Genomic DNA, 26263 nt, shown 5'->3' with positions numbered 1-26263 from the left:
TACATTTCTTCAACCCTTTGTCTTCTTTTGCAGCTTACACCTTGGATGACGTTAACCTTCAAGGATATTTTGTCTATTCTTTTAATGACAAAACTGCTCCTAAGTATGGTCTCTACAGCTACGTTGCAAATCAGTATGAACCAAAACCTTCTCTGAAACATTACAGAGAAATAATTGGCAATAATGGTTTTCCTGGTCCTGAAACTCCTGAGTTGCTGTGTCCAGAAGAGGTGTCCTCATGTCCCGATTGTCACTTCTTCCGAACGAGAAAATCGTTATTAGCCTTTATCTCTTTCGTATTTGTTGCATTTATTGTTACTATATTCTTCATTACTTACTACTCCAAGAGGGTGGAAAGGCGGTATTAATAGAGCTTCTCCCTTGAATACATCACTCACTGTCCTTTTTCTTGCAATCCTTTGGGAAATCTGAAATAAAAATGCACAATGCTGTGATTGCTTCAGCATTAGGAAGGCATTTACATTGCTTGGTACTGCAGGATATTGACATTGAGAAGCTATTGCTTGCATATGGCTTCCAGAAATCATTTTCTCTGTTATAGTACCTTTGGTTTATAACCAGTCCTTGATTCCTGTGGTTGGATTTGTCTCCCAGTTTTCCTTGGGACCTTTTGTTCAGCAGATGCTTTCCCCGTCTTGGATTTCCCTTGCTGAACTGTACAGGTGAAATAAGGTTTTGAAAACGTGGTGTGATGGAAGAGCCTAAATGTCAAATTCTCCAAGACTGGGGTGAAACAAGAATTTGCTTTTCCAAATTAGGGTTTAACACTGATGTTTCTTAACCAGAGCTAGAACCTAACTGGAGCAGGGATCATGACTGAGAAGAAAGTGGAGGAGAACTGCAAAAAGCAGTGCCAGGGGAAAGATTAACCCCTGTCCTAAAGCAGATGCAGGAGGAAGAACAGGGGGAAATGAGTCTGTACTGCTGGGAGCTCTTGGTAAATCAGTAACTGGTACTGTGACTACATCTGAGTTCAGTATGCCATTGGGGAACTTCAGTTAAAGGAACTGTGTCATTCTCAGCGGGGTAAAAAGCAGGGATATATCCAGGGATTGCAGGGGTCATGCCATCTACTGGGAAGAGACAGGAAGGGTGAAAGGGCTTCCCTTTGTTTTGCTCAGGAAAAAAAAAGGTAAAGAGCAGGAACTGGGATGTCTTCACTGTCTCAGTTGGCAGAAAGCTGTGTGCCTGACCCCGTGCCTCTTGCCCTGTACCCAGGGACATGGCACAGCTGGGACACACCCTTTCTGCACTTCTCACAGCCAGTTGAACTCAGCTGCCGCTGCTGCTGCCCAGCCACTTACCTGCTGGAAACTTGTGGTAACTTAGCAGGGATGGTCTCTGCATGCTATTTGTGTTGAGTGCAGAGACTTCAAAAGGCAGCATTTTGGTGTAATAGTGCAGCACTTTATTGCTGCCAGGGTCTGAGATTGTGGAGCTTTTGGGCCAAACCTCTCACAGGTTGGCTGGAGGTTCTCCTTTGAGCAAGTGGACCTGGCAGCATTTGATCCCAAAGTATTACTGGATGTCTGAGGGCCTCTTGTTTTTCTCTCAACAAGATAAAATAGCAGAATGTTAGCACCGTTGTTTATTAGTAGAAATAGAGAATGGGAAAGAAACCTATGTCATTTTCCTGCCTTGTGAATTGCTGCATTTGGAAGGTCCTCAGGGTAAAGCAGTATGGTCATTTTTGTCTGCTCTCTAACTCTAGGCCTGCATTGCCTTCAGCTGTAATTGTATTTTTATTGTTATGTGAACAATGTCATTCACTGGAAAGAACATTTTAAAAGAAATATGCTCTGTGTTAATGAAGAATTATTTATCTACTAAAGCTGATTATGTTGTATTAAATGTGATGTTTATCTACTAGATTACTAGAAGATGACTAAATAACCTCCCAGGGTTCTTTTCAACCCGAACACTCTATGATTCTATACTGTATATTAAAACTTACATATGAAATATGATTTTAATTTGTAATTTAAGATGATATTTTTTCTTAAATAATGTATAGGAAAAAAATTAGTATCGTCTCATAATGATTAATATATTTTTCTTCCAGTTCTAGTCTTTAAATGGTCTCTCTTTGCAATTGTGTATATTTTGCTATTGAGATTAAGGTGCACATTTCAGGATAAGTGATGAAGTTTAAAAATATGTGTAAAAATTATTTATAGACTGATAGGACTTGCTGTAGAAGAGAACATTTCAAACTGCTGTGTATTTATGCGTTGGTGCCTGGTGCACTGAGGATTATGAAGGAATAGCTCTCCCTGAGTGTATGAAATGTGGAATGGCTTTTCCCTGGCACGGCAGTGAATCACTGTGCAACACGTTATGCCAGCTGCCAGATGCCTTTGCAGCACATAACAAAAAGTGACATTCATTTAGCACAAGCTGCACCCAGCTCATCCCAGCTTGTGTGTTCTGTATGCCTGCGTGTCTGTGTTTGTGTGTGTGGTGTGTATTTTGCTGTTGGTCAAACGTCGGGGCCTGATGTTTCTGAAGAGCCAGGTGTACCTGGGTTGTACCTGCACCCCTGGGTTTGAGGGGCCTCAGGAGGCCTGGGCAGGGCAAATCCAGAAGAGCACAGGTGCCATGGGCACAGTGCTGATGGACCTGATGCTTCATGAGCAGTTCCCATCCATCCAGCTGCTGCTGGGAGTTGTGGAATGGCCCAGGCACAGCACAATGTGTGAAACAGCAGTCCCAGCACGGAGGAGACACGGCAGGCTCTTCCCATAGAGGCTGGGTGATATGTAACCACTGACAGGCAGATGGCACCAGCTGGATAGCTAATTTGTAGGTAAACTGGGATTTGTTGCTGTGTGATTGTATCCATTCATGGAGCCATGACCCATGGAGCTAAGACAGCCTTTGGCATAGTTGTCTTCAGAAGATGTTTTAAATATCACTGCAGAGCACAGCTGGCTTGAGCAGGGCACAGTGGTTGCCAAAGCTTTCTCCCGAGCGTCCTGCCTGTGGTGCTGCCTGGGCCAGTGAATTGCACAATGATGGGCTGTTCTGATGGAGATAATGGTATGGTTTTGCCTTTGGAATCTGCTTTATTTTATATACTCAGGGACAGTGCAAGTTTCCTGTCATTTGTCTTGAAAAAAATCACTCTTCAGTAATAACAAGGAACCCCATTAATAGGCAAAGATGGGATACCTGTCCAAGGTGTGCTTATGCAAACTGATGTGGCAATCACCTCCTTTGGTCCTGCTGTGGGGCACTTGCTGCCTTGGATGCTCACATGAGAGCAGTGATCTGGCTCTCCCAACGCCGTCTGTGCATCCTGAGCAGAAATGCAGGCAGCAGAAAGGACTTGGAGCAGAGGGGGCTCCCTACTCAGGCTGCAGAGATGGCTTGGTGGTGGCTGGTGGTTTGTTTTCTCCAGGGCAACAAGGCATGTTCAACTTGTGGTTTTTTAGGTACACTGCTTTCTTGATTTTTAACTGTGTTTATAGAATGAAATGTTGTTGCCAGTTTACTCAGTGCTCCAGATTAAACATTCTATCTGTTCAAAATATTTTTATGACATGTGTGCAAAACTTCCGGTTTATTTCTTGAAAAGATTGTGCAGAGTGACTGTGGGAGAGATGTCTTTACTAAATGACAGGATGAATGTTATATTGTTTTTATAACAATCGCAGAAGTGAAATAAAGATACTGAATGTAACAAATTGTAACATGATCTTACTGTTTAATCTGTCCAGTTTTTTCGCCTGCAGCATGAAGTACAGAGCATCTCAGGAGAGGCTATTGTGATAACTCTGCAAGGAGTTTGTGTTGTTTGTTTTTCCAGTGACACAGAAATAACTCTAGCTTTTGTTGGAGATTTCTGGGGCCTGTGGCTAAACAGATGTTTTTCCAGCAGACCTAGGAATTTGGAGGGTTTTTGTTATTTGAGGAGGTTTTTTATTATTATTTTTTAAAGTGACTGTTGCTATTTAGAAAATCTGTGGAAGTAACCATACCAATTTAAGAGTGCTTTGGTGCAATATCTTATTCCATAGTAACAGTGCAGTAAATTTGAAAACTCTTCTATTCCAGTAGAGTTACTCCCAGGTTTCAGGGATTCGGTCAGCATAGTTCAGCACTGAGCAGTCTGTTTGTGGCATCGTTGTTAAACATCCTAAGGAAAGTAAATGTCAAGATGAAGGGAAGTGGGAACAGAACGGAACAAACCCAGAGAACGGAAGAGGGGCCATACAAGCCTCAGCATGTTTAAACACACAATTTTCCCTTTTCTCCTTTTATTATATGTGTTGCTTTCAAGTCACTTAGAAAACTTGATCTGTTAATTCTGCTTCCAGAGACGGCTGAGGTGAAAATTTCCTTATTCAGGGTAAAGAAGTCAGTTCTAGGTGCTAGACTTTAGCTTTGGCAAGGAAAGTTCAATCTTGTTCCTTTTTTGCTTGAGCAAAGCCAAGAAAAAGAGACATGGAAAAGAAAAGGGAAAGCTCTTCCTGTCTTTGATGTGCCACTCATTAATTGCCAAACCACCGTTCCTCAGCCCTCTCAAGGCTATGGCTGGTGCAGGCTTGTTAAGCCCACCCTTCTTGTTAAGCCCACTCTTTATAAGAGATTGGAAAAAGGGAATAATGAGGTGAGAAGAAAGTGTCAGGGCCCAGTGTATCAGAGTCTTTTACTTTGCTTCATGAGTTGAACAGAAACACCACTGTCAAGCAGTTCTGAGAAAAATTAAAACTTTTAAGAAATCAGAAAGTTGAAATAACAGCAGACTGCAGCCAGGATGCTTGTGGGTGCTGACATTTCTCTGGCTATTACTTTGTGATGCTTTCTGTGTTTCTGAAGGAGTAGCAAAAGCACCAGTGAGGCAGAGAGAAGCCAGGGAAAATACTAACAAAATGGGGCAGAAAAGCCACAGGCACAAGCAGATGTGCAAGTTCCTCATCCTGGGAGCTGAGTGAGCAGTCCCCTGCTGTGGGGATGGGCCATGGGACTTGGAATATTCTTTGTTAAAAAATATTTTTTTCCATATTTCCCATATTTCTCCCTCAGTGATATACCTCCTTCAGTGATGCACCTCCTACATGAGGAATTTAACTGTCAAAAGCCTTTTTCTTGTCACAAGAATTACTCACAACATGGTGAAGCCTCATTATCTGATCCCAGCTCTCCTGAGGTCGTCCAAATCTGGCCCAAGTCCCAGGAGACCCATGGGAGTCTGAGTGCAGGAGGGGTGGTCAGTCACCAGCCCTGAGCAAAGCATTGGGAATTACAGCAGTGCTGTTTTCCAAATGCTGCAAGTTCACAGTGAGTGGGATTCATTTCTGCCTTAGTTCTTTTCTGTTAGTGGAAACAGTTTCTTCATTACTAAGAGTAACACACAAAACCCCTTTTGGGGGTTTTTGGTTGGTTGATTTGTTTGCTTGTTTTTATGTTCATCTGTTTGTTTTTTTTTTTATGGGAAAGGGTGAGTTTTAATATTTCTGTAATATGGGATGTATGATGGACTTCTCCCTGATGGTTTTTTATGGCATCAGTCCTTGTACAGGAGGAGAGCACCTTGGTAGTGACTTCTCAGTCCCACCTGTTTGGTTCTCAGGAGCTTCCAAGCCAGAGCTTCCCTTGGGGCTGCACTTCCAAGCTGGAGCAACACCTCCCAAGTGGGACATGTGCTGGGGCCTGGAGGAAAAGCAGGGCCTGTCCTGGTGAGATCCTGGCTGAAATGGTGGTTTGGCTCTGGGCACTGAGTTGGCCAGTGCATGGCTGCTTTCTGCATTCAGGGCTCTGTAGAAAGCCCTCAGCAGCTCTGTAAACCAGCAGGGCTGCACAAACACAACACCTGACCCAAGAAATCTGGTTTCCCTCCTGCCAGAGGAAACTGTGAATTGGCTGAGTGTTCAGTTCAAGAGGTGTAATGGTATAAACTACCTGCACTGTAAAGTTTTACGAGGTGACAAAGTTTTGTAGTCTGGCAATAGTGCAGTTGAGCTGGAGGCCGTAGGGTGCCCTGCCAGGAAAGAGAGGGGGAGCAAGAAGGTGAGGAGGGCTTCCCAGCAGGCTACATCCTCTCTGGGCAGCCTGGAGGATGCCTTGAGGGTTGCAAGGCTGCTCTTCTTCAGTCTGGGACATGCATGGCCCAGGCACTTTGTGCTGTATGAAGAATGGGGCAGAACAAGCTCCAGCTCTCTCATCACCCCTTCTTCCCCCTTTGGGCACATACTTACATACACTTGGGCTATGAAATGGGGACCTAAATACCAAGGTGTGACAGAGGTATGTCAAGGTGTGTCACTTACTTAGAAGGCAAAATGCCATTTACAGACCTTACAGATTTTTTGTCGATAGTTTTCACTTTGCAGCAACCCTTCTGCCTCCCCTCTCCACTAAGATTAGATGGGTCTTATTTCCAAAAGCTAAGAAAATAAGTGCTCATAAAGGCAACTGCCAGTGATGCAGCCGCCTCTCCCAGCATTTGCTGAGCTTTTAAGTCCAATTCTGTTGCAAGTTTTTGAATTTTATAGGCATTTGTAACTCATTTATCTACCACATTGCTGTGAGATCCGTGAGCGGATATTGCCTTTCCTTGCACCTCACAGCAGGAGGCGGCGGGGTCCTGCTCTTGGCAGCACGTGGTTGCTCCTGCTTGGTATTCACGGGCACATTCCTCTGGCTGATGATATATTATTATTGGGCTGGAAGAAAAATAATGCAACCAAGCTCTTATTATTTTCTCCTTTTATCTGTTTAGTCATATTAATGTGGGATCATCGTTACATAAATGAGCAGGAGATGCAGTCAAGGACATGTTCATTTTTAAAGTCCTCAAATGCTCTTGTACTTCAGTCATTCATCTTCTGTCTTTAATTACAGCAAGTGATCTCAGAGGCACTTAAAAGATTAAATTACTCAATTATTCGAAAAACCTAAATGCAATAACTGTATCTTTTCGCTGATAAATACCAGCCATTGCTGGAAAAGGTTGCCCAAGGCAAAACATATTGCGAGGCCAAGGAGGCCATATTGCATTTTGCCTTAACCCAGTGATACCCTTTTAATTTTCATAATTTGCAACCTTTATTTTTATTTGTATTGATAATAACCACAAACTTTTCCATTGCTGTTCTGATGGTTTCAGCAGTGCGATGCATGTCACTGTCCAACACTTTACAAGTGTCTTGGCACCTCCTTGCCTGTGGAGAGAAGGACATGAGGACAATCATAGGTTAAAAAGGCAGGGCATCACCATGGCCAGGCAGTGAACCCCATCCAAGGCAATGCTTGTGGATGGGGGATGGTTCAGTGTTTGGGAAGGGCATGTAATTAAAACACATCCCCAAGGTGGTGGCTCTCTCCATGGTGAGGTGGGTGGGTTACCTGTTGGCAAATGTGAGCATCCGTGCTGTGCCAGTGGGCAGGCTGGCTTGGGCTCCCCAGCCTTTTAGGAAACAGGAAAGAGGGACAAAAACTGGCTCTGAGATGGTGTTCTGGGTGTCCCATGGCCACAGAGGGAGCTGTTGATGTGCCCTGCATGTTGGCATTGCTGCTGGTACTGCATCAATGCATCTGCAACAGCAGAGTTTGTCCTTCCTGATGAGCAGCCCCATTGCTCACTTGGGATCCAGAAGTACAGCCATTAACAATGGGAAGGTTTTCCTAAACAATTTTTTTTTGCCTCTTTTGCAAAGCAACAGATGGGGTTGAGCCCAGTTCTGGGAGCCTGGCTAAGGCACTTGTGTGATCTCTTCTCCCTGGGCCAGGAGAAAAGGAACACGACTCTTCAAGGAAAGAGAAATCCAGGATAAAGAGTTAAAATCATGTACGTTCTCTTCATAGGTCCAATTCTGAGTTCCTGTCCTACTGGGCACCAGACAACACTGGGCAAAATACCAGAGCAGCCATGAACCCAGAGTGCTCTACACTTTGGCTGTGGTGGGCTCCTTTCTCATGCTGGTTGGCCAGCAGTGAGGCACAGGTGTGGGTTTTTGGTGTTGATAAAAACTTCCTGCTTTGGACTACCTCTAAAATGAAAGTCTGGGGGCAAAAGAAGGACTCATTGTTTGTTTTCAAGCCAGACCAGCTGTGGTGTTTCATGTCCTGCTGCCATGAAGAGCAAGCCTGGCTGGTGTTAGCAGGGAGCAGTGGGGTGGCCACGTGGGCTGGCAGACCCTGGGTGGGTCTGGGGGTCAGGCTGCCCTCAGCCAGCATCTGTCCCACATACATGGTGGGTGGGGCACTGCTGGCCCACAGATGCTGCTGCTGAGAGGGTTACTGTCCTCTGCTCCACCACCTGTGGTTCCCACATTTATTTAATTAAAAATAAAAATAAAAAAAAGAGTAAGTAATTCAATACACATCCTCTCAAGGAACAGCAGTCATTCCAGCAAGGAGCAGGCCAGTGGTCTGGGGAAGGACAGATGGCCCTGCAGCTAATTTGCTCCCATAAATCGCAAGCTGTTGCAAATCCTCCCTGCAGTAAATGCTGGCTCTGTGTTTGTGGCCATGTGGAGCTTGGAGCTGCTATGAGGAGGAGATAGAGCAGAATCTGTAGTTTTAGGCTTCCCTTGTGTCTTTTACAGAATTTAGCATTTTGGTTAAGAAATAAGCTGTAATCCTGTAGCTGGCTGCCAGCAGAGCTCCATGCAATGGCTCTTGCATCAGAACCAGGTATTTTCTTGTTGAAGCTCCAGCACAGCCAGGAGCTCATCCTGTCCCCTTACAAACTGCTGCTAAGCACGTACACACTGCAGTTCAAGTCTCTGCAGTTCACTGCCTTTAGTCTCTCCATCTTGCAGGATTCTCATCCCTGGGAGAGGATGAAAAGGCCCAGCTTGTCATTGCAGTGGGACAGAGGCTTATGGTTATTTTAGTGATCTGGCTTCCTGATGAGAAGCAGAGAGACTCCTCACCCTGGTGTTTTGTCCCTATTGTGGGACAAAGGACATTCTGTACTCAAGCCCTGGCAGGCTGGCCATGACTGACTCCCTATTGCACCTGGAGCTGGGAGCACCTGGCCATGGTCACCCTGCCCTAAAGGGTGTGTCTTCCTGTGCATCCTGGGCTGGGTTAGAAGGCAGGCATGCAAGGACTGAGTGAGACAGAGGGCATGCTGGCCTCAAGGACTGGGCTCAGGCAGTGGAAAAGAGCAGTGGAAAATAACTACCTGTGGGTGGACAATACTTGGGGTAGAGATCCTTGTTTCAGAGTCGAAGGCATGGAAGCAGCTAACTGTCCAGGTTACCTTTTGTGCAAGAGATGCTGACCTCTGTCAGAGGCATAGAGGCTGTGGTGTCTGGGACCTGCTGTGGGGTTAGGGAGGGCAACTCCCCAACATCAGCTTATGTAGGACAGGCAAATAGTTCTCTGCAGTGTTGTGACATTTTCTCTCATTTACTCATTAACCCGGACCCATTGCTCTGGCCTGCATTTGCCCTTGAGTTCCACACATCCTTGTGTTTGCTGAGCAGAGTCTTGCACAATGGAGCAGGGCAGCCTGCAGTTGCACAGTGGGTTCTGCTCTGCATCCATTGCTGCTCTGGGGGACTTGTTGGCTTTCTACATTGTATTCCTGAGTGGCCCAGGATATTGAGGGTCACAATTTAAAATGTACATTTTAGAAAAATCCAAACAGCTACCTTGTTATGAATCGGTGGCTTGATGCCTGATGTGTAACTGCATTGTAACAATAGTCTGCCTGGTCTAGCACCCATCCAAATGAAGCCCAGGTACAGCTGTGGCTGACGCACATCTGGCAAGGAGACCGTGACATGATCATGCTGAATTCCCATGGGATTGTGAGTGGGTCATGCTGTTTTCTGTCTGGCAAGGTCTGTGTTCACTCCCCAGCATTTTCACATCACGACTGAGCTGGAGCAGCAGGATGTGTTTTCATCCTCTCCTATCTGATTGGCAGGCTCCAGCAGTCTTCTGGATATTTATTCCAATATTTTCACCTCACAGTCATCTCAGGGTGCTCAGCCTGTGCTCTCATCTAACAGCTACCAGCCACTTCAGAGAGCAGCACCTCTTAGGCCTGCCAAAATCCTCTGAGGGTGACACTGATTCTGCAGTGTAAATGCATCAAGGGATTGCCCTGCTGGTGACTCCTGCAGCGTGTTGTAGAGAGGACGGGCACCCAAGAATTCAACGCTACAAAGACTGTGCATACCAGGAGCTGAAACATCAGTGCTGCTAAGGTTAAGACAACCTCATTGCCCTGAGATTGCTGCAGTGGCTGAGAGGGAGAAATGGGAATGAGAGCACATGACATGCAGTGGTTTTTTGCAAGAAGGGATGGACTTACACAGCTGACCATCTCTGCCATGGCAGACACTTAGGAAAAAATGCTTCCTTTCAATCCAAATTTTAATACAGAGTTTTCTCTGAATGAAGGGACATAAAGGCTTATCCCCTCCTAGATGGTCTCTCACACTTGACTGTGCTCAGCACCCTGTTTTCTGAGACGCTGCTGCTTTTAGTAAGCAAAGAGAGAGTTAGAGTGAAATAGGCACATGACATGCTTACAGCTGCAATAGAGTTAATTTTCTTGTGCAGTGCTGTGCTTTGGATTCAGGATTGGAATAATGTTGGTAATACAGTGATGTTTTGGCTATTGTTAAGTAGTTCTCACCCTAATTCAAGGACTTTTCAGTTTCCTGTGCTCTGCCAGTGAGGAGCTGCACAAGAAGCTGGGAGGGAGCATGGCCAGGACAGGTGAGCCGAACCGGCCAAAGGGAAATTCTTGGAATGGATATGGAATGGATATTCCATACCATAGAACATCATGACCACTGTATAAACTGGGGAGTTGACTGGGGGGGCAATTGCTGTTCAGGGATGGGCTGGGCATTGGGCAGTGAGTGGTGAGCAACTGTATTGTGCTCTTGGAGTTTCTTGGATTTTATTCCTCTCTTTTTTATCTCCTTGTTTTTGTTGTTGTTAGTAATAGCAATGATAACAATTATACAATAACTATTAGTAACCACAACAACAACAATAATTTTGCTTTCTTTCAATTATTAAACTGTTGTTAACTCATAGGTTTTACCTCTTTCTGATTCCCTTCCCTGTCCCTCCAGGTGGAGGGATAGAGAGAGGGGGTTATACCAGCTGGGGTTAACCACAACACCCATCCAAAGGAACATTTAATCCATCTGTAGAATGTATATGACACACCACAGAAGTCACTATCATGCCACTAAAACTTTTTTGCAATGGCTTGATGGATTTGAGATGGCTGATGTCTGACAATGTGAATCCAGCACTCACCCAGCTCCTGTGAACCTAGACCTAAATCATTGACAAGAACACAGATGCAGAAACATGGCTGAATTTGGAAAACAATCTTTGCCATGAAGCTCATGTATACATAAGGATCCTACAGGCTAAGTATAATGGACAACAATATAATTTTGAGCCTGCAGTCATTACCCAAGTCCCACCCCAGAACAGTTTTGTGTATAGCAGGTTGCAATAAAGAAATCAAGGGCATAAATTCAGCATTTCTTGAGCCAGTGGATGAAAAAAGAGCACAAATAAACACAATTCTTTAGTGTATGCAAATTTATTCAACTCTGAAATTATTTATTTACAACTAATGACTGATACCAACTGATGAGGTAAAAATATGAGGTATTGATATGAGTATAACATTTAAAAATGCAATTATCATAATGTATCAATGTAACAATACAAAATACTGTGGTAGCTGAATGGTAGACATGGCATAATGTGCATTTTGAAGAAATCTTGTTTCAATAATACATGGCTTGGAGATGCCAGAAGCTTATGACAGAGCTTCTGCAAGGGCAGGAAAACAACCCTACCTTGCTAAGGGTGGCAGATGGCACAGGACCTCTTCCAGCTGAGCAACGACTTATGAGACAGGATAAAACCACTGTCCAGGTTTTCCCTTCTTTTCCTTAGGACATTATTTATTGCCAGACACTGCCATTCCCAGGGCTAGAAATTCTGTGCCTGTTAATGCAGAGGCACCGCTGTATTTATTTATGTAAACTAATGTAGCAGAAGTACTCTAATTGCTCATGTTTTGGAAAACAGCCGGCATGAAATCTACTGCCATGGCCACAGGCGTCTGAGAGGAGCTGCTGCTTTCTGGAATGGCATTCCCAGCTGGGGAGGCACTGTTTGCTCCTGGGAAGGCTGAGCCTGGGCAGTGGGGGTGCCCTGCAGCCAGTGGGTGACTGCCAGACCCCACTATGGCCACGTAACAGCCCGTGAGTGCTCCCCTGTCTGCAGGATTTAAAGCTCGTGGTAGTTGCACATTGCAACTATTGTTGGCCATAAACTCGAGGCAGGAGCTCCCAGGCAGCCAACATCCCTGATCCCAGCACTTGCACAACAAAACATGAGTGACACAGATCATGGGAGAAGATGAAAGTGACTTTTCTGGACTCCTGCTCCTTCACAAGGACATGCTGGAGCACTGTGGTTCACCTTGGGGCACCCTGTCCACCCTGAGCTCCCACAGGTGTGCTCCCTCAGCTCACAGCACTGTCCCCTGCCAGCACAGCCCCCATGTGTGTGCAGGATGGCACCTGGGGTCATGCTCTAGCAGCTGTCACCAATCCACTGCACAGCTCCCACACCTGGGGAATGTTCAAATCTCTGGTTTTGAAGGGACTTCCTCATTCATTGAATCTGGGCACAAAGCTGTAGCTTCCCATAGGAAATGCGTCCTGCTTAATCCACCTCATACTAATCTTTCAGGATTTTGCTGGAAGGACTGAGCTGAAACACTGGCTGTGAGTGACTCTGCTGGTTTATGCAGCAATAAATAAAGTCTAAGTGAACAAATGCGATTAATGAAGAACAGTATTAACAGGCTTGTACATTCTTACTGAGTCATAGATGTAATAACATTTTGGTCGTAGGTTAGTTAAAAACATAATGGAACCCTGCCTCAAAGGCAATGTCAACAAATTATTATTATTACTTTTAAAGCATTCTTCCATTAGCAAAATAATAGGTCCCTGAAAATGAAATTATATAATAGGCTTAAATGGCTCCTACTCCTCATAGTCCTAATCCTGCTCCCACCAATGCCTACAGAGGTGGGATCGTGCAGAACAGTGCAATATAAGATGAAAATGCTTGCTGTTACTATAAAAGCAATCTTTCCAAGAATAGTATTTATTTAGTCTTTTAAATCTCCAAGATGTGTTTAAAATCTTAACAAAGCATAGTTATTTGGATAGTAAGAATATTAAAAGGCATGGTGTTCATCTGCATGTCTTTGTGTCCACTGGATGTGGAAAACCTGCTTTGGATTAGCCGTCTCTATGGGAGAAGGAAAGAACACAGAAACACTCAGAACCTAGACAAAATGCTTACCAAAAAAAATTAATTTACAGCTTAATAAGTTACCAGTCTGATTTCAGCCATCTCAGGACACACAGCATTACCTTGTGCTGTCTGAGGATGAGCAGTTACCTGGAACACTGCACACAGTGAGGTCTCTACTGACAGACACCAGTCATTTAAGGCAACAGGTAAGTTTTCAACACCTTCTGCTAAAAGTCACAATCCTGCAGCTGAACATAAATGGCCTCCACAATGTCTGTCTCAGATGCATCTCCATGTATTTTATTTGGTGAGACTGATTCCCTCCTCATTAATTTTAAATGCACTGTAACCTGCTTCTTCCTTAGTTCCTGTAATTCTTCCTACATCTATTTCTAGGTACCTTCTCATAGCACACACAAACACAAAACATATTTGGGAACAGGCGTTTGTTATCACACGAATGAGGCCTGGTAGCTCTGTGATAACAGCAAACACAGCTTATGTAGCAGTGACACACTAAGAAACAAGTGACAGGTCCACTTAAGGTCCAACTGATGCAAGTGATTTGCACTGAGTTATATACAAAATAATTAATTTATGCATATACATATATATATATAGATAGAATATAGATAAATATATACATACTGTACATTATTTATTTACAATTAAAATATGCTTCTTAGAAGCCTTTAAATACCGGAGTTATGTAACATACAAGTAATGGCAATAATCTGTTTTTAAAGTAATAAAAGCTCTCTGAAGAAATGTTTAGTTCAATAATCAAAATTAATACAGAGTGGATGCAGGGGAGGGGGGAAGGTGAAGTCTCCAGAATAAAAGAACTTTCCTATAAAATTCCTTTTTCAGCTTTGTATAGACCCAAGTCTGGGCAGATTTCTGCAGCTTAAATCAGACCTTTGCTTTCAGTATTCCTGTTCCCTGCTAGATCCTGATTTATGCTCACATGCTCCCAGGAACACTTCCTCAGATTTTTGTTTCTGGTCCCTCAGCAATCAGAGGTTGAAATGAGTTTCTGATCCTGGCAACTTCTGCTGCACACAGATGTCCAAAGCCTTTGTTGTACCACTCTGGGGAATGTCCTCTGAAGAAATGAAAAGAGAATTATTGAGAAACTCAAATACTCAAGAAACGTGCCCCACAGAAACGTGCTTGCCATGCTTCGTGCTCCGCACTGCCCACGGTGGTGGTGGCCATTCAAATGCTTGTCTTTTTAAGAGTACTCTGAAGTTCTCCCTTGCAGTAATCAAATGAGCAGATTCTGTTTCTAAGGTCACATTCTAACAGTGGTGGGCACTAAGTGGAGAGGAGACTGCAGGAACACTCTGAAAGAACACTCTGAAGCAGCAAAGCTACCCTAACTGTGCCCTCTGAGTTCCCAGCATCTGAGCTTGAGGGTTTTGTACTGCTGAATGGCCATTGCTTTGTGCAGGTGGGATACTTACTTTAGGTCAATCCTGCAGATGTGGGTCAGCCTGGCTTTCCCTGAGCCACAGGGCTCTATCAAGTACTGGGAGTCCATGACGATGGCTCGCACAGCTCCCATGAGAGGAGCCTCTTCGTGCTCCACAGAGATGGCAACCAGCATGCACATCCCCTTGGGCAAATCCGTCCTCCATGTCCTGCAGGGACAGATAAAAGATGGATTCACATTAGCAATGAAACTTTTGGGCCCGTGAGTAAGAACCAGAACTGAAGTTACAGTCTCCTTGTCTGCCCATCCTTGTTGCCTGTGATGCCAGTGGGCTGTCCTAGGGGTCCCTGGTAGAGATTAATGGCCATGTGGAATGGCCACCCATCTATGTGACTCCAGGTGGAGAAATTTTGCTTCTCCACAGGAGTATTTGTAACCATCAGTATTCTAGGGCATGATAGAGCCTTTTGCAGTCAGACAAAAGTTTTGGAAAGGAGAAAGACCGAGGGTAAGCCATCCAGCAAAAGCTGAAACTGTGCATTGCACCCATGCAGGCTTACAGAACAAGAAATGCAGTTTAGTACAGCAGAAGTCCTCACTAGTACCCAAAATATGTTTCAAGGGTGTCTGAATTAAAAACAAAATGTCCTTCCATTTCTTTCCTCTCCCAGGTTTCTAGCCTCTCTTACATGCTGGAGAAGTTTTCCATCAAGTTCAAGATTTCTAGACTTTAATACTTAACGGTTTTTTTTTTTTTTAGAAGCATTCTCTACATCCTTGTGTCTCACATCTTTCTCATCTGCACTGAATCTCAGAGGATAGGTCTGTGCTCTTTCCTATGCTGTGGGAAGAAATGAGAAATTCCCACTGTGCTGTGCAACATGCATCATCCTGCTGTGGATTGTCTGAGACAGGGGTTATGCTGCCTTGGGAAGTATCATATTTTAGCAGGTAAGCTGCTTTCAAGGGCTGTTGAAGTTTGGACTTCAGCAGATAATTTTAACATTCTGCATTTTTCTTACATGAAACTGAGCTGTTATTCAAGACACTGCAGGAAGTTGCAGGAAGATTTTACATGTGCATGGCATTAACAAAATTGGTGAGCTATTTTGGCAGATGAAACATGGGAGAAGGAAATCACAGCTGAGATCCAGTATGAGAAATGCTGAACCACGTCCTGCAAGTGCCTGCACAGTGTTTAGATGTGCCCACATCATTTTGGTAACTATCCAGCACTCCCTGGGCCATTTGGGAAGTGGAAAGTTCTCTGTCCCAGAGATTTCAGAAGACTTTAGTTTCCTGTTCCCAGTCATATGGATTTAGGCCAGTTTCAGCAGTTCTTTAAATACCTTACAGTAGTAGAATCATGGCACCTAACTCACCAAAATGCTGTCATACTTAATGAACATGAAACACTTGTGGATTCTTTAATAAAAATGATGTCTGTGCAGGGCAGATGAGAGCTGTGTCATATCCCAGGCATATGAAACATTTCTCCTCTCCTCTTACCATCAGAGTCTTCTCTAGGGAGCCTAATCCCTTGTATGACTGTCATATTGAAAAAAAGGGAACAACTAAGTTGATCCTTTCACAGCCCAAAGTTTGAGAAGGAGAAAATTGCCATCTGTTAAAATATATTTATTCATGTCCCCAGAGGTATATTATAATTTCACTGTTCACTTCCCACCAATCATAAGGTATCAAATTGACTGCAGTATTGCTGGCTAACCTTGCTCTAGACTTAATGATATCAATCAAAAGAGATAAACAACAGAATCTGACAGATCTGCCTGATGGCTGTTTTCAGCCCTTAAGAACCCACCAGGATTCATTTCTATGATATGTATTTCAGTCCTTGGGGGTCATTCTGCCTGGGTCAGTGAAAAGAATGAGAACTCAATAGCAGGATTTTCCTTTAACTGATGTGGCTGCACAGCAGGTCTTTAAAGAACATAAACCACCAGGAAACCTAATAGTGAACTAAGTGGCAAATGAGAGGACCAAATTACGGCCATCAGAACCTCCCTACCGCTCGCAGGCCATCTTCTTGGTGCCTTGCAGAGGGCCAAATTTATCACTGGCTCAAGCTAATGACATTATATAAGAAGATTATTTATAAAATAATGATAGATATATAATTATATAAAATATATAATATATATTTGATTATAAAATAGTTAATTTAGCCCAGTATACTGTGGTGAGGCAAAGGAAATAGAGTAATGGGAGAATTGGTTACAGAAAGCATTTTTTAAATCTTCCCCTAAGAGTTCCAATAAGTCTTCCCTTATACCAACAATATCTGCGTGTTGTCATCCTTTAAGAGACTACTAAAGTTCATAAAAGGGATGTACTTTTGTAATTAAATTTTATTTGACCCGTATTTTTCCTTCAATCTTCATTCCCTTTAATACAATTCTGACTCCCTGTACTCCTTCCTTTGTCAAAACTGCTTTGTATTTCTCTAGCAAATCATTTCAATCAAAGAAAGCAGGGACCGAAAGCAAGAATGCACAAAATCGTCCTACAATAAATAACTGTAGGACTGACCCTGTAAGTGAAATATGTCAGCAGCTCCACAATAGCTCCTAGCAAGCAAAGGCCTGGATTTCAAAGACAGAAGAGGGGGGTCTTTTTTACTGTTTTGTACAGGCAGATAGACAATGGCAGAACTGGGATTGAATGTAGAATATTGATACACAGCTATACATTTATTTGAGAGAAGTCATCCCCTGGAAGAGAGAATACAAATCTACTGCCTCTTTCTGTTCATTTCCACACTAGGATTTTTATGGATCAGCATTTCTTCATTTACAAAGACTCCAACTGAAAATTTAAGATAATAACTTAAATAGACACTGTATAACAGCCTTAGCTTAAAAGCATCACTATCTTCTCTTCTAAACATTTGGCTCTTAAACATCAAACATTCCCCAGAGAACAGCAAAAGCAGCGTAAAAAACAATTGGGTTCTATTTGCACTGTTTTGACAACAAACAAAGCTAAGAGAGAAGAGCAGCTATTATCAGACATCTGTTCTGAGGAAGAAATTATATTTATGGCCTCAGGAGTATGTGCTGCTCAAATTACATCAGAGAAAAGGTCAGCATGCTGTAGGTGTACGACTAATTCACTTTGAGAAATCAACACTGCTGCCCAGAAGTAGAGTTCCTGGAGAGCAATTACACAGATGTGAAGGCTGAGATAAGTCCAGATCTTCCTTTATGCACTGCAGGAGGCAAAGGTACCAGAGAACCGCCCTCAGCTTACCTGAGAACAACAAAGTCTCGGACGGGGTGAGGAGCCATGGTGTTCAGAACATACTGGTAAACTTCTGTCTGCTTGTCCAGGCTCTCCACCACCTTCCACTGCAGGAAGTCCTCATCCCAGAGGTGACGTTCTCTCAGCACTCGGTTCAGCACAACTGATGGGGGGGCTTCAACTTCAACTGAGGCTTTCCAAAGCCTTAGTGGGTTCCCATCCCCAACCTGAAGTGACCAAGAACACAAACCTCGGTAATTTACATGCCTATGTTCAGCAGATGATAACTGAGGACAAAATCTCAATGTGTGTGTCTGACTTCAGCTTAAGATCATTCGTATTTCCCTGCTAATCATTACTATTATTGCTATTGCTGCTGCTCTACTAGTCCTGGATGGAAATCTGAAGTGATTCATTACTCTGCTCTCACAACAGAATATATCTGGACTAGTTCCCATAGTGCCAGTGAGGTTCTTCATTACTTCTGGTGTGACAGACACTTTTCCAAATCCAAACATCCTATGTGTAATGATGAATATGTGTCTGCAAAAGTAAAAAGAGATGAGAGACTGAAACCCTGGGCTGAAATAAAGGAGTCAATCTTATACACTACCTGGGACTGAGGGTCCATGAACCCTCCTGGTTAATTCTGGGGGAGCAGAACATACTTTGATTCAGTTATGTGTCAGGTACACAGATGTTTGCTCCTCAAAATAGCTGCCAGGGAGGTGTTGGGAAAACACCTTTCAAAGAGCACAGACTATTTGCTAACTCTTTCTTGCTCACAGATCCTTTTTCTTGGAACACCTCCACAGCTTGCAGTAAGGGGAGCAGAAAGTGCTGGGCTATGCACAAGGTGAATATCCTAGATTGCACACATCCAGCTTTTCTGCATGGTTTTAGGGGTCCTATTTCAGGCAGTAAACAACATAACTGTAATCATTGGATCCTGCAAGCCCTGCTTTTCTAACCCTTCCCTACCCTACCGTTCTCATATACCAATGTGAGTACTTAGGAAACCTCTAGTACCTCCCATAGACCCAGGGAGGATTGTTTACCCAGAAACCCACCTTCCTCACCTCCAACTTTAAATTATTGCATGTTTTTGTAATTCTTTCTCCCCAAAGCTTTCAGTTCCCCATTTCTCCTGCCCTGGAGCCCCAGATTCCCAATCTCCTCTGTAGTCTCACAGGTCCTTGGCCACCAGCTATAAAGGCCTCTCTTCCCTCTCTCTCATCTCCCACATCCTGCTCCCACCTGTGCTCTCTTCCCAACCTCCCACAGTCCCTCCCTGGAGAGGTCACTCACAGAAGCTGGCTACAAACCAGTTACTGCAATTTCTTTGCCCTGACAGAGGGGTTGCACTTTCCCAAGCTGGGCTAATGCTGCCTCCTGCCCCCTCACCATCCAGATCTCACATTCCTCCCAGTGCTCTTCTCCTGCCTAATCAGTGTCACCCACCCCTAATCCATCCCTTCCTCTTGCTAGCTGCTGCTGGTTTGGAGACCTCTGCTTTGCTATTCAGTTTCCAGCAGCCCTGAACTCCACTCTCTGCAGGGACCCTGCAGCACCCTCTGCCTCACTGCAGTGGTCTGGCTTTCTCTGAAGAAGTGATGGAGCCTAAAACAAATTCAGAAATTTTAATAAAAGCTGCAGTATCAAAAATCCACATGAAAAAAGGACAAAATGATCAGGGATAAAACTGGCCTGCTTAAAAAAGCATAGGAGAGCCTGAAGAAGTTTTATAATTACCTATGTTCTAGCTGTGCTCTCCAAACTGCTAGAAAACATCAAGAACTGGTCGGAAACTTTTCATGTCCCCCAGTCAAAGAGCGTGCCCAGGTAATGTATTCTGTTCTTTAACATCTCGGCTCACTCTCTGATTGTGTTGTTTGCTGTGTCACTTGATCTATTTTGAAGACCCCAGCTTACTTTCTGTGCCTTTTTCTGGAATCTCATACTTGAAACACTATTACATTACATTTTAACTGCTTTCAGCGATCTTTTTAAAAATAATAATAAAAGAGTGCCTTGCCAGAAAGAAGGGTGTGAGTTTTGCCATACAACATGCCAGGGTGGCCCATAGCTGAGCTGCATTTTGCTTTGGTTTCTTTACTGCTTCTTTCACGTCTCCCCAAATTACCTTTTTGTAGGCAAGTTCTGTGTTCTCTACACTGGAACATGTGACCCATCCTTTGAATTTCTCTTTTGCTTCTTTCTGGAGATTTTGCATGAGATTTTCTAGGTACACCTGATAGTTCCCTCCTTCCTCATCCACTTGTTTACCAAGCTCATCCAGGGTAGGAGAATGCACTTCTGCATCAACATAGGAGTTTCGGGATTGGGTGATCATCTCATGTGGGACCTGTGCCACAGAAGGGATGGAAAACACAGGGAAGATCTACTGAGAACTTTTCCTTAAGACAATATGTTTCTAGGCTGATGGACCATTCACCATTCACACAATTGTTCCAGCCTAGTATCTGCAAAATGCACACCAATTTCTGTCTTATGCAAGATGAAACATCAAAGTAGTCTAATGAAACAGCCCATGGCTCTGAACAGCACTACTCATGCAGAACCGTGTTAGACTGATCAACTGGATGTCAATACCCCACTGTTACTCCTTTAGCCCTCACAAATACTGCCTTGTGCTTCTGGGCAAAGAAGATACGAGCATTTGCTCTCCTCCAGCTGCAGTGTAAGTAGGTGCAGGAATGACTGCAGGTCTCTGTGTGATTTTTACTTTATTGTATGACACACAGAAATAAAGTGTAAAGGCAATTATTTTTAAGAGGAATAAGTTTTAATTGAGGCCTTAAAAGCATTGTAATAAAATTTTACACTAGCAGATTTTGATTTGAATTAGGCTAAAATTTTCTAATCCACTGGTTTGGGTTGAAAACTGTCACAGCATAATTACCCTGCATCTTTTGAATAATAAAAGGGAACTGCCATAAAGAAATGAGATAAATAAACTTTGGATGAAGCAAGTTTACAAATAAGTGAGGCACCAATCTCTGAGCTAACACAAGACAGAAAATATAAGCGTAAACATAAATACTTCAAAGGGTGCTGCATTATGTGGCCATGAATAATGCTGTTTGAGTCTCTCACTCACCTCAAAAAGTTTGTTGCATTCCATTATCATGTGAGCAAGTCCCTGAGTAGCTGCCAGGTTTTCACTGAGGTCCTTCTGATCTGGCTTCCCTGTTGCATATTTTTTCTGTATTACTCTGTAATTGAATTCAGTATCTCAGGTAAAGAGCTGAATATTTTTAATATGAAAGCAAAACCAGCAGGATGCTCCCAACATCAGAGAGAAAAAACCCCTATCTTTAGTTTCTATTTATCAACAAGACTGCTCAAACTGTTGGGCCTTTTTTAAAGGAAAAATGTTTACCTCAAATATTGCTCAGCCAAAGGTAAAAGCAGGAAAGGTTATGCATATCCTGCATGATGTGTTGTACATTTTGAAATGGATTTTTAACAGACTTGATGTAAAGTGGTTTACATTGTTACTTCTTAAAGCCCTTGTTCAGACACGAGTTATACATGTACTTGACCAAGAATCTCAGTGTATTCTGAACCAGATGGGAGGGAAAAAAGTCAAGAGGGACCACTAATGTTTAGCCTGGCTATGCCCTGTTTAGTCTACACTCACCATGTTACAATTTTAATGTGGCCTGAAATAAACCCTGTTTCCTGAATGGCAGAATGTAGACAGTAAATTGAAAGTGAAAAAAACCACTCATTGAAAATCTATATATCAAAATCCTTTAAAACATGGTTAATCTTTGACTTCAACCAGAGCAAAATCAACCCCTTTTCCTTTACAGAAGTCAACATTACTCATGCAAAACTCACTAGTGCCCCATTGAAAATTCCACATGGAAAGCAGGCACTGCATGTTCACAACAGACAACCTGGAATGCCTTCTGGGCTTGTGAAAACAAGTGTGCTTCTGGCTCTGCAGCAGGGGTTTTCCCCTCTTACTGAAGCCATGCCCTGTTTAATGTGTGCTGGAAAGCAGATGGCTTGGAAAATTTTTCCTGCGTACCACTGAAAGTATCACTCTGTATTCAGGATGTGACTATTTATAATGCTGAGAAGAAACATACCTCGGAGAGCTTTCTTTCTTCACTATATTGAGATGGAAAAGGGAAGGGGCCAGACAAACAGCGATGTTCATGGGGGTCATCTGATTTTCCTCCACGGAGGTGACGTCGCTGAGGAAGCAGAGCAGGGTCTGCAGAACCTCCCTGTTCTCATCGGCCATGAGCATGATGGCCGCCTGCACCGCCTGCAGCCGCTGCTCCTTGGGGACATCTGCCAGGGAGCAAGGGACGGCCAGGGGGTCAGTTGTCAGATCAGGGGAGGAGCCAGAGAGATAAAGCTACCACAGACATTCACAGTCCCCTCAAGTGCTCAAACCCTGCGCAGAGGTGGTGCTCAGGGACGCGTTTCAGTGGTGGGCCTGGCAGTGTTAGGTTGGTGCTTGACTCACAGAGGTCTTTCCTGACCTTAGCGATGGCTTTGTGAAGAGGCAGATGACAGAAGACCAAGGGGAACAGATCAGCTGGTCCTGATCTGCTCCTCCTTCTGCTCCTCCACAAAGCACAGCTTCCCTGGCCAGTGTTTGGCATGTCTCTGTCTGAAGGGCTGCTCCCAAGAAACACACTGGGCTTCATTTGAAGTTTATGAAGGGAGAAGAGTACTCAGTACTTACAGCTTTAAATGGTATTTTTCAGGTTTTCTTTGTCCCCTGGCAAGACAGAAGTTTAAGTCTTAGGGAAGCTTTGGGAACACTCAGATTTGTGTCCTAAACCGTAGAAGAGTTTAATGGAAGAAGTAGTGGAAATGCTTAAATAGCACCTCAGACAGATTCATTTCTAAAACTACCATAAGTTCTCTCAGTTTGGACTTCAAGTCCTCCTCTGGGTATTACATACTCTCTATAATCAAGTGGAAGAAGAACAAAAGCAGATTTACAGTAGAGGGAACAGCCAGCTTTTAAGATTTGACTGCTAGCCTTGTACAAGCACTTTATTTTAAAAGCTTTCAGACATGAAAGACAAAATGAACACAGCTCAATACTTCTAAAGTTTCTGAAAGCAGCAAGGCCAGGTTTTTCTGAGAAGTCAGGGGAGCCTTTGCTAAATCCATGCCATGTGTCTTTTCTTCCCATGACATTTTCTGGTAATCCCTCCCTCCCCTTTATTGTTGCTCTGATGGGTCTGGTACATGAAACAGAAGACCAGCCAGTGCTTCAAGTCACAGGTAAACATTAAACAACTGGGAGTTTTAGGAAAATGGAGAAAGTTTCATCAATGGTATGCCATATAGACTACTATGCTAATAATCTCATCCCAAATCCTATGTGTTACAGCAATTCCAGCCATTCTGGATATATGAAAAAGGTCTTGGATATATGAAAAATATCTTCAGTGAGTCCCAGAAAATCAGAAATCTCCTGCCAATACACTAGGAGAGGAGAATCCTTCCTAACTTTACATTAACAATTTGTTAAACAGAACAAAGGGCAAGAAAAAGCCTCAGCTACAGATTAGTTTAATTGCAGATGTTACGAAATACAACTGGTATCCCAGAAATTTTCAACATTTTTGTTTCTGTGAAAGGAATTTTGTCAGTACTGTCTGAAACAGAAAAATATATTTGTTGTTGGTCATATGGAAAAAAAAAATCCTTGCTACTCATTCTTAATTCCAACACTATTTTCTGATGCCTACAGAGCCCTTTTTTCTTGTTCCTACCTTGGTTTAAAGAGACTCATCCTCAAGTCTTTCTGAAAACCTTTAACTCCTAGTGCATTTTAGCAATCTTAACTCATCTAACTCATCTTTTCCCCTTCTCTCTGAAAGAGAAGTTCTTCAGATTTCCTGCTGAAGCACCACACAGGCATTACAGAGTCAGCCCATGCCTCTTTTTATATTTTTTGTTGGCTGGTATCAATGTTTCTCCATTCAGCCTCATGTCTTGGAAAAGGGGAGCCCTCTGGCTACAGACCTGCTTATGCTGATGCCACTGGGATCTGCCATCTCTCTCTTCCTGTAGCAAGGGGGTAATTTACTTGCAGTCTCTTCTGTGCAAAGAGACATCCCCAGTTTTCATTAAGCAGTAGTTTGGAGGTGATTTGTTTCCAAGGACATGCAGAACATGTCCTTGCAGTGGATAATCTTCTCATTGGCCACCTCCCCATGGAAATGATTGTGACTGCCATTTTATTAGCAGCCAGAATTCCTGTTGCTTTTCTGAACAAGCTTATTAATGTGTGTGCAGGCAGACAACTTGTGAGCAGGAAAGGAGAAGGGGAAATGATGGTCCAGGGCTGGGCACCAACTCTTGCAGTTAACTTGTGTCCCAAGACATCACGTACAGCCAAACCCACTGAATTGATTTGCAGTGCTGTCTTTCACATGCAGAATCCAGCGTTCTCTACCAGCTGCAGACACTGTGGTGGTAAATTCATTAGTGACTGCATGCCACAGACAGATTTTTACAGTAAAGGGAAGCAACGGAAGTATCTGAGATTCTTAAGCACTGGGATTACACAGTGTTTTAAAATGGCTTTCTATTGTTTTGGCAGCTGAAACGTCTGCAAGTGAAAAGACTAGACACACTTCTCTTTAGTGCTTCCAATTATTTGGCTTAGGCTGGCTGCATCTGCCAGAGTGCTGGCTGACTGGTCCTCATAATGGACACTGTCAGGAAAAAAAATCTAATTCCTCTGGCTGTTCAGTGTTTTCCTCACTGTTTATTTCTCCCTCAGTCTGGAGAAAAGATACACAGTCATTTCCTGATTCACAGGGACTTTCATTATTCTGATGCATCTCAGATTTTTCTGAAGATTGCTTATGCTGGAAAGAAAAGAAGAAATCCCCTGGTTTCTTTCTTTCTCTGAGTTCTTTACATAGAGCTTATGATCTACATGAAGGCAGCTTGTTTTTGCATGTACATTTTATTGACTATTATGAAAAAACAAATAATCAGAAGCCACAGCAAGGAAAAGGACTACAGAGACACATATTCTCATGGTCAAATACCACTTCTCCATGCTCAGAAGGCTCATTTATATTGACATATAAATGCATGAAATGGGCCCACAGTTTAAAGAAATCTGACAAAAATATGAGTCTTCATGCTCTTTGTGTCCAGCAGCCTTTTCTTCTGTCTTCTTTCTGGCTGTGAGGCTGGTATGAAGATTGTCTTTCCATTAAATTTGACACTGAAATATTTAGGTGGTACTAAAGACCTGTTAGTGAAAGATTTTGAGGGCAGAGGGGTTTTTTATATCTCAAAGCCTAGCAGAAAGAAACCTATCCAGTGTTAACATGCCAAAAATATTTACAGTATATTACTATATAACAATTTCTAATTATTTATAATAAGAGAAATATGTAGAAATATCAACTTACATTGATAGATGTGCAGAAAAGTCTCTCCTAGTTTACTTGTGAGGAGGGGTTCTGGCAAGTCCCTGAAGAATTGCTTGACCATGTCAGCCACATCATATGCTGACTGGTCCTCATAGCTGACGTTTTCTGGGGAGCTCTCGTTCATCTGGCGCAGGGCCTGGATTCGGGATTTCACTCCAGATTTCCGAAACAGACCCACCTAAAAACGTACCACATTGACTAGGGTAAAGGGGAAAGTGGCACTTGAAGAATATATATATGCTATATACATTTATATGTGGGGACTTGGATCATGACCAAAGCTTGGGTTGCTTATTTCACTCTAGGCAAGGAGGAGGAAAATGTACAGATGCAATTGATGGTCCTACAAGTCTCACAGGCAAGCACAGGCCCCCACAGCAGGATTGCAGGGGTTAATAATGCTGCTGCTCTCTGTCCCATTCTAGAGAGACAGTTCAGAGTGCCTTGTGGTTTCTCTGCTGCCTGAGAAGTTTAAGCAAGATGCTCTGGTGATATAAATCAGCCTGGCTTGCTTGGCTTGGGTCACTGACTGTTGATTTACTCCAGCTGAGAATCTGGCCCCTCATATTTATTTGGGTATATATTTTGAAGACTAACAGGAAAATATTATGCTTAGCTAAGTAATAAATGCTGTGACAAAAGATTAGTACTTCCTAGTAGAGCTTTAAAATCAAGATTAAATGTATTTTTTCCCTTTCATGCTCTCTGCTTCCAAGAGTTCTCCCAAATCTCACTGAAAAGTCCAGTTCGAGAGTGGAGGCCACGGAGGGATTACTTGTGCAGTGTCACTAAGATACATTTTTATCCTGTT

General features: G+C 43.3%; 2 protein-coding genes across 9 annotated transcripts in view; one reads left to right on the top strand and one right to left on the bottom strand.

The window, feature by feature from the left end:
• The window catches only part of KL (klotho), a 49205-nt gene extending 45492 nt beyond the window's left edge, over positions 1–3713 (top strand). For both annotated transcript variants that reach the window (XM_054627912.2, XM_077173800.1), the window contains exon 5: positions 34–3713. In XM_054627912.2, coding sequence (XP_054483887.2) covers positions 34–368 — 335 coding nt within the window. In that variant the 3' untranslated portion in view covers positions 369–3713. The remainder of the gene's footprint in view (positions 1–33) is intronic.
• Positions 3714–11538: 7825 nt separating this feature from the next.
• STARD13 (StAR related lipid transfer domain containing 13) overlaps positions 11539–26263 on the bottom strand; it is a 243359-nt gene continuing 228634 nt past the window's right edge. For all 7 annotated transcript variants that reach the window (XM_054627871.2, XM_077173795.1, XM_077173796.1 and 4 more), the window contains 7 exons: positions 25432–25630; positions 22117–22324; positions 21117–21231; positions 20139–20360; positions 18005–18222; positions 14766–14942; positions 11539–14404 (listed from right to left, as the gene is read on the bottom strand). In XM_054627871.2, the coding sequence (XP_054483846.2) occupies positions 14287–14404; positions 14766–14942; positions 18005–18222; positions 20139–20360; positions 21117–21231; positions 22117–22324; positions 25432–25630 (1257 nt within the window). In that variant the 3' untranslated portion in view covers positions 11539–14286. The remainder of the gene's footprint in view (positions 14405–14765; positions 14943–18004; positions 18223–20138; positions 20361–21116; positions 21232–22116; positions 22325–25431; positions 25631–26263) is intronic.

The sequence above is a fragment of the Agelaius phoeniceus genome, chromosome 2 (genome assembly GCF_051311805.1).
Source record: "Agelaius phoeniceus isolate bAgePho1 chromosome 2, bAgePho1.hap1, whole genome shotgun sequence".
Lineage (NCBI taxonomy): Eukaryota > Metazoa > Chordata > Aves > Passeriformes > Icteridae > Agelaius > Agelaius phoeniceus.
This window is presented reverse-complemented; position numbering and strand designations above follow the sequence as displayed.